We start from the raw sequence: 8,990 nt of genomic DNA on the forward strand, positions 1-8,990 counted from the left end.
TATACAGTATTCTTACCATTTAAGTGTATAAATATAAATAAATAGTTAAGTTATTTATTCTAAAAGTGTGTTAATTTTATTTATTGAATTCACCACACCTACACCAGAATCCCACAGAGCACTCGCTCATTTTACAATATGTATATATATATATATATATTGTAACATGAGAAAAAATTCGACATCGACCCGAGGTTTGAAATTATTTAAATAAAATAAATAGTTATCCGGTGAGCCAATTCTGGTGACACCTATGAGCAAAAATTTCGACTTCGACCGAGCAATCGACTCAACGTCTTGATTGAAACGAGAGATCCGGGATAGCCGCCGTACTGAACCGCCACGTTTTTTATCTGAACAATTCGGCTCGACTAAACGAACAATTTCGATTTCCGACGTATGATCGATTTGCATTACGACATGTAAGATCAATCCGAGTTTGATCAACGAACAATTAATCGCGACCAATAATTTCGACTAACAATAATTGATTAAATGAACAAGTGAACAAGCCGAAGCCTCGGCCCGAAGCTGAATAAAGTGTACAACCGATTTGTTAATAAACGAGTGCAGTGCAATAATAATTAATTAATAAAATAATTAATTTCGCGTAAAAACTGTGTGATAGTGGAATTGAACGCGTTACCGAAATAAAATATTATTTTATATTTTATTTTATTTCACCGAGCAATTCTGAGGATTACGGATTATCCGTGTCTCATTCGTACAGCAGTCGAGTCTTACGTTTACAATACTCTGACGTCATTCGACAAGTATTTTGTGTGAAAAATAAAATAAGTTTATTTTATTTCGACAACCGAACTGATGTCGTGTTTTGATCCAATCTTATTCTACGAGCAATTTTAATTTCGTTTATATCGAGTCAAGCCGACAACGGCATTAATATTTTGTTGTAACCGATTATTTTTGTGATACCGATCAATGACTTTCTGTTTAATATACGACTAATTATTTTGTGTTAATTCTGATTAATTATTTATCGTAATCTTAAGTGCCTGACCTTTCCTCGATCCGCCACCCTGCCGATTTCGATAATTGTTTATTTGGTGATATTAAAATCACCTGGCGCCCAACTTAATAATTTTGAACAAGGTAGCCAAAAATCGTAAGTGTATTCGGACTTCACTCCGGTAGATCCCCGGTGGTGAAAAACCCGTTACAATATATATATATATATATATATATATATATATATATATATATATATATATATATATATATATATATATATATATACATATATATATATATATATATATATATATATATATATACAAACATACATATTATAACGCAAAAACTATACGCTAATTTTTGCGCTACAACTTCGTTCTCTGCCTTTAGCCTCTAGTCTCAATACAAATAAGGCGCCAGGTAATTTTTATCACTGGAATCACCAAACCAGTAAATCATGAAAATTAGATAATTTTTGAGCTGTGGAATTATCTCATAAACCACACATAAATGAAACCTGGATATTTTTTAATCTGTGGAATTATCACCAAAACCACGCAGAAATGAAATTAAAGATAAAACTAAAATGCTCAGTACTTATAAGCAAAACAAAACAGAGACTAGAAAACTAAAAAACAGAGTTACGGTATGCTATGGTGTTGCTCAGTGTGTAGGTTTACAGAGAGGGAGTGGTCCAGGTTAAATCATTCTAAACTCGTGCAATTTATCAGCGGATTCGCAATTTTTATTTAACAATAAACAAAATACTGGAACATAATACAAATAATCTTACTCTATAACAAAATACTGAATCGGAAAAATACAACAAATAGATAAATCTGGCCGGACGGCAACTTGGCATCTACATGATGCGCGTCAAAACCTTATAACTAAATTACTTAAAATAATTGAGTAACTAGAGCCAACCGATTCTTAAATAGTATTCGGTGAACTAGAACAATAATCATAAAGTCGTTACCCTAGATATTTCCTTCAGCAAAATCGTACGACTAACGTACGCGGGTCTCATTTTGACGTTAATTAGGCAATAATTAACTTACTGACTAACATATTCCTTACAATCGTTTACAAAAATAATATAAACAAACAATTCGTGAACGCAATTCTAAACTTTAACGATTTTTTCATGATCCTCACAGATCTTACATCTTATTTTTAATCAAAACCGTAGCATAATACCTCAAGACTCTAACTCGAACTTGATTAATAATTTATAATAATTATTTCATACCTGATTACTGATAAATAAAATATCAAGTAACGTCTCACACTGTTTAAAATAATACTTCTGTTACGATAATTCCAACCTGTAGCTTCCTGAAGCGTCACTCCTGAACACGCCTGCTCGCTTCGAGCGACCAGAGTCGAATTTCTCGACCGTACTCGCTAAACTAAAAACATTATCGCCCTTTATACCGGCTCTCTATACTTCGGTCCATAACTCCAACTCGATCTCAAAGACTCAACGGCAATAATTAAGTCGCACTCTATTGAGTATTGATATCCCAATGTGTTTGCTCTCCTGGACTCGACTTCGGTTGAGATCGCAGACTAAATTCTTAAATCTAAGTGACCAGCGGTTACCCTCAGCAGCACACTGGTCAAAGCTGTCCACTGAGGCCTACCAACAAAACCCAAAACTACAAAAAATGACCAGAAATAGTGGCTTCCACAGCGATAGTGGTCACTAAACCATCGCTGAGTCCTGCCAATCATCATGACAAAAACTGATCTCATATACTTAATCCATAGTCCTTATTTTGGAGCGCTAGCATTTCAGCTAGACCTTCGCACTCCACACGAAAGTCTCAGAGCGTCAGGCAAGCATCCTGACATCAGATGCAACCAGGTGACAATTACTTGAGCCCCATTCCACGGTTGCTCCGACTTGTCCACATACTCAATACACCAAAAACTGTAAATCCAAAACTCAAACCCCATCATTTACCAAACTTCAAAAATCTCAAACCATATCCCATAATAATTTTCCATAAATCTGATTCTAATTCTTACTTTTCTTATCAAAAACCCATAACTGTAGCCCATAAAAAAAGCTGTATCAAAATCTTAAATTACTGTAAGCTAAATTCTAAGTCTTGAGTTACCATACTCGGTTATGCCCCAAAATCAGTTGGTGCTTGTGAAGTTAACTGTAATCCAAGCCTCGTACAAAAAAAAAACGTCACAATATATAAACTTTTGTATATAATAGCGTAAGACTGACGGCAGAGTTCTCTGGGTCTATTTAAAAGTTACATTGGTTTTGGAGCACTTGTAATACTTGAAAATTGGCATATTTCTGTTATTTCTATACTTTTATGGTGTACAACAGCTCGTCTAACATTTGGATGCAAGTAGTTTGGATAATATACACTTTTCTTTTCTAGTATAGTGTTCGGCTGAAGCTCGCGAAATGGTTTTAGCTTGGCGTGTACTAGCGTGAAGCGTAGTCTAAGGTGAGAGTACGTTAACATAGCCTTACTGATGAGTCCGTTAATGTACTTAGGACGAAACTACTAACTATTATTGCACAGGCATATACCTTAAAGTTTTGCTGGTTGACTGAAGAGTCAATGCACATACTCTTAAGAAAATTATGTCACTTTCTGCAGTATATCATGGAACTATAAAATATCAAAGATAATTGAAATGAAACATATTCATATCTTCACTACAAACACATTTAATATCAACACTTATAGTACACCTAAATGAGCAAATATATCATCAATCCGCTGACAATTCTTTAATGATCAAATTAGTGTGGGGTTTTAGAAATAGTTCTACAATTATTATTACTATTTATGTATTTTCGTATTTAAGTTTTAATTTTTTGTGTTACGACTGGATTGGGGGTTGTAAATTTAAGGATTAGGATAGGTAATGCCACAAATGTGCGTTTGGCTCACTGTCGCCAGATGTTGGTCGGCAGCTAGTTGTAAAAGTAATTTTAAGGACAGAAAAATAAAATTGTCAAGAGTGAATGTTGCGTGGGAATAGAAAATTTTAAGATGGTTGTGTGCGATTGTTTTGGGATGGGATGATTGTAGTTGTGTGAAGAATACATGTAAGTATGACGGAGCGGGGATGTAAGGCCCAAGTAAACGAATGTATTTAGGAGTGAGTGTCGAAAGGGACACTTCAAGAGCAGCGTTGATGTAAAGAGGACCTTCTTCGAGTCGACGTATTAAATAAATACTTACAATTATCTTCGATTTGTGATTCCTTCAGTAAAGAAATAAGCAACATCTAATATCCTTACCTTGTATCCACACCATCCTAGCCGATACTACATTAGTTTCTACGCAAGTTGTCTATAATAGTGTTTTTGCTATTTGAAACAAGTGTAAGCCCTACTTCTAACTAATTACCTGACTACCATTTGATATGCGCATTCTTCAAGAAAATAACCTTCATTTGATTTGTGAATTAATAACCTGTTGAAAGAAAAGTCTAATTTGGTGATTTTTTTCTCAACAACGTTTTAAATTGTAGAAAACTATAGAATTTTCGAGAAAATTCAACTGACAAAGTGACCATTAGGTTAGTTATTTATCCCTATCATTTAATATGTATCTTTTGAAAGATTTGACAATGCCATTAGGCAACTGAATTAAAAGTTGATTTCTCATTAAAATAATTTGTAACCACATTCATTTACTCTTGGAGAAACATTCCAAAGAGTTCAAACTCTTCGACGAATTCAATCATAATAAATTATATTTGTTGATCACTTAGTATCTAAAATTATTCAAAAATTTCAATTTTTTATTTTATATAGAGAAACATGTCTGTGGGAACTAATCAACTAGAAATCAAATATCACTTCTCAAGTTACAGTATAAAATCTTAAACGAGATACTCTTCAAATACTTATCGAGTTAAATCAAGCTCAAACAGTATATTTGATATAGACAACGAAATATGCATTATCTACCAGAAAAATCCTGCTGCTATTAGCGAACGCTGTACAAAAAAAGAACGTTTCTTATCCAGAAGATATTTGCAACAATTCTAAATTTGGACTTGTCGATGTTTGACGTTCATTCGTAGTTTATTCTACGAGCTACGAGTAAAGGATCTCTTTATATTTGCCGATTCTCATATCGACAAATGATAATTTTTAATATTACGTATTACAGCCTGCATCAGCTTTTAGTTAAGCAGTCAAATGTCGATCCAGATTTAACTTGATGAAATCTTACCATCCAGTTTTTCGTAATTTTTTAAAATCTCAGATCTAGTTACTTTTAATTCGAATACATCAAAAAGTCGACTTTAAATTAATTTTTACATTATTTTAATTCTTCGTGCATTTAATCACAAATTTGTGATACACGAATAAAAGGAATATGTCAAGTCTTAATTACCTGTTGATGATTTTTTGTACATAGTCATGGGAATTCTTTTGGGTAGGTCAAGTTTGCAACTGATCGAGTTTTTTCTATCAAATGTAGAATAAACTCTGACGCTGTGCTTGGTTTATTAAATTAACCGAAGAGGAAATTAATGTGAATCAAATCAAATATAATGATTGGATTGTTATAGCTGCAGGATTTCTTTGGCAGATAATACGTGCTTTTATTAATAATTTAAAAATATAATTTTGAAAATAATTTCATTCAAATAACAGAATATACTTTTTCCAAAAGAATACTCAAACCCTTAATGTGACTTGTTCTTTTATTTGCAGAAATATTGACAACTGCTTATTACAAAAATTATTCAAAATCAAGATTATATTTGCATAGTGTTGTCACTTCGAAATATTTTGATTTAGCAATCGCTGCTGTAATTGGATTGAATGTTGTTACAATGGCAATGGAATTTTATATGATGCCAAAAGAGCTTACTTATGCATTGAAAATTTTCAATTACTTTTTCACGGCTGTATTTATTCTTGAATCATTGATGAAGATCTTAGCACTTGGCATACCTATATACTTCGAAGATAAGTGGAACAAACTAGATGAAGGAATTGTCATTCTTTCAGTCGTTGGAATAATTTTGGAAGAAGTTCAGTCAAAGATCATTCCTATTAATCCAACAATTATTCGTGTCATGAGGGTTTTGCGAATTGCTCGAGGTTAGTTTTTAGCATTCTATTAATTTTTAATAATTTATGATCTATTAATCTAAATGAATAATTTTTTTTTATGTTCTTTGCAGTTCTAAAACTTTTGAAAATGGCGAAAGGAATCCGAGCTTTACTGGATACAGTAATGCAAGCACTACCACAAGTTGGCAATTTAGGCCTTCTTTTTTTTTTGTTATTTTTCATATTCGCTGCACTTGGAGTTGAATTATTTGGTAGATTAGGTAAGTCTATTATATGATAATTAGGGTGGGCCGAAAATCCGCTTTTTTTGAATTTTCATTATTAATACCAAAAATATTTTTCTTTGTACAAAAAAAAAAAATTTCGGAAAAAAAAAAAAATTTAGGTCGATATCTTAGGCTCGCCAAATCCCGTTAATGTTAGAAATTGTTTAAAATTTTTTTTTCAACTTATTTTGATCGGAAATTTAATTCTCTACATAAAAAATCTTATAATACAATTACGTAAGATTGAAAGTTACTGAGATAATTGCAATTTTGTTCTAAAAAATATAATTTTGCAAGATATTATCACTTTTTCAGGGTAAAATATGAATTTTATCATGTAGATTTCATGGAAAATCAAATTTCTTACAAAATTGGTCTTCTGGTAAAAACTTGAAACATACAGTTATTCAAAAACTGGCAGTTTTATGTTTAGATAGTCACATTTTTCGTTATTTGGTGGTTTTTACCAAGAATTGCTATTATCTTTATAACTATCAACTTTGAATAAATTTTTATTAGGTCTGTTTTGTAGAAAATTGAATTTCCTACGAAATTGTTATGATAAATTTCATTTTTACCCTGAAAAAGTAATAATATCTTGAAAAATTTCTTTTTTTGAAGCAAAATTGCGATTATCTGAGTAACTATCAACTTTACGCAATTTTATTATAGGACCTTTTTTGTAGAGAATTAAATTTCCGATCAGAATGTATTGGAAAAAAAATTGTAAACAACTTCTGACTTCAGCGGAATTTGGCGAGCCTAAGATATCGACCTAAAATTTTTTGTGATTTCCGAAAAATTTTTTTTTTGTACAAGGAAAAATATTGTTGGTATTAATAATGAAAATTTAAAAAAAGCGGATTTTCGGCCCACCCTAATGATTATAATGATACGTAGATATTAATATAAATATTTAAACAATTTTTATTAAACAGAGTGCAGCTCAAAATTGCCTTGCCAAGGTCTAGGTGAGCACGCCCATTTTAATCATTTTGGGATGGCATTTTTAACTTTGTTCAGAGTCGCTACTGGCGATAATTGGAATGGAATTATGAAAGACACACTCCGTGAACATTGCGATGATTCGATGGACTGTGTTAAAAATTGCTGTGTGAGCACGATAATTGCCCCTTTATTTTTCGTTATTTTTGTCTTGATGGCCCAATTCGTTCTTGTAAATGTTGTGATTGCTGTACTTATGAAACATTTAGAGGAAAGTCATAAACAGATTAAATATGAACTTGATATCGAAAGAAAGTTGAAAAAGAAAATTGCTACAGATCAAGAAAAGCTTACATAATCTAGTGAACGAAGCAATACGTAATTGATGTATACCAAGAACTTTTGAGAATTTTAAGAAAATCAAGATTGTTACTTTTTTAATGCTTAATCATGTATCGAATTTTTTTTTCGATGACTTAGTTATGTGAGTCACAATTTAATGGTTCATATAATTATCTTGGAACTAGTATTCTAATTCTTTGATCAGAAATTTCTTTTTTATTTTAATTTTTTCTCTATCCACTATAGATTTCAATTTGTAAGCACGTGCGGCAAAAGTAAACGTTCCATTTATGTATATTGAAAAATATTAAGCTACGTATAAAATTAAAAGTCACTTTACTGACGATTTTCTATCAAAGTAGCAGAAGTCACAAAGTAAAATAAAATGTTAAACACTGTACTTAAGCTGAAAGGGCACCTAATATTAAATCTTTTCCGAAATTCATTAAACTAGTCAAGTATTTACAATATGTAGTTGGTTGTTAAAAACAAAAATAATATTAATATTTATTCTCCAGTGGAATCTCAGTGAACTTAGTATTAAGGCTGTGAAATAATAATTTTTTCAGCGAAATATTCCTTGATCCATTTCCTTTTCACAGAAATTGAATGAATTATAATTAAAAAACAGTTGTTGTAATACTACGCAAGCCTTCTTCATTCACTACTTCCGATTATATCAAAATGACAGAAGCTTTTTTTTTATTTGCAGTAAGTGATGAGAAGTTTAATTTTATTCAAGTCCTCCTTTAGAAATTAATTATAAAACTAATTAAAACAAGAATCTTTGGTTTTTTACTAGATGTATGGTTTTCAGATTGAAAATACTTACTTATTCAACAATTCAATACTCAAGTGATTGAAATAAGAAGCGTGTGGTACTCGAATGGATGTGTGTATGTGTGCTTGTTTTTTTGGAGCCACATGCTTGTGTACGGGTTTTGGAATATCAGTATTCCTCCTACGAAAATGAATCAGAATTTTTTAAAATATTGTTTCACATTTTTTTTATTTAGTTTGGAACTATGCAGTCATCCTGATAATGAGACATTATTGTTAAAGAAAATAGCACACATAATGTGTCATAGGTTATTGTATTATATAAGGTACGTAACTAATCTGGAGACGTAACAATGTCTAATGCAAGGTACACTTTTAAACATTTATTTGTATTTGAACATGGCGCTGCAGACAATCATGCAATGAAATGGCAATATTTAGCCTGGTTGGCATTATTCATCTGAATCTTCTGGAAGTTTACCGCAAAAATGTGAAAATGTTTCACACAATGTGCAATATGTACATTGTATTAGACCGTAAAGCCTGATGTTGGTCTTTATATTGGTTACTCAAATTGATGATACTGTATGACATCGTTTAAA

General features: G+C 31.5%; 1 protein-coding gene across 1 annotated transcript in view; it reads left to right on the plus strand.

Annotated features, from left to right (window-relative positions):
- The window catches only part of LOC130665914 (voltage-dependent T-type calcium channel subunit alpha-1G), a 48,033-nt gene extending 39,913 nt beyond the window's left edge, over nucleotides 1–8,120 (plus strand). Inside the window, exons 6-8 of the mRNA XM_057466544.1 lie at nucleotides 5,690–6,082; nucleotides 6,166–6,315; nucleotides 7,260–8,120. Of these exons, the coding sequence (XP_057322527.1) occupies nucleotides 5,690–6,082; nucleotides 6,166–6,315; nucleotides 7,260–7,624 (908 nt within the window). The 3' untranslated portion in view covers nucleotides 7,625–8,120. The remainder of the gene's footprint in view (nucleotides 1–5,689; nucleotides 6,083–6,165; nucleotides 6,316–7,259) is intronic.
- Nucleotides 8,121–8,990: the final 870 nt, after the last annotated feature.

The sequence above is a fragment of the Microplitis mediator genome, chromosome 3 (assembly GCF_029852145.1).
Source record: "Microplitis mediator isolate UGA2020A chromosome 3, iyMicMedi2.1, whole genome shotgun sequence".
In the NCBI taxonomy this organism is placed as follows: Eukaryota; Metazoa; Arthropoda; class Insecta; order Hymenoptera; family Braconidae; genus Microplitis; species Microplitis mediator.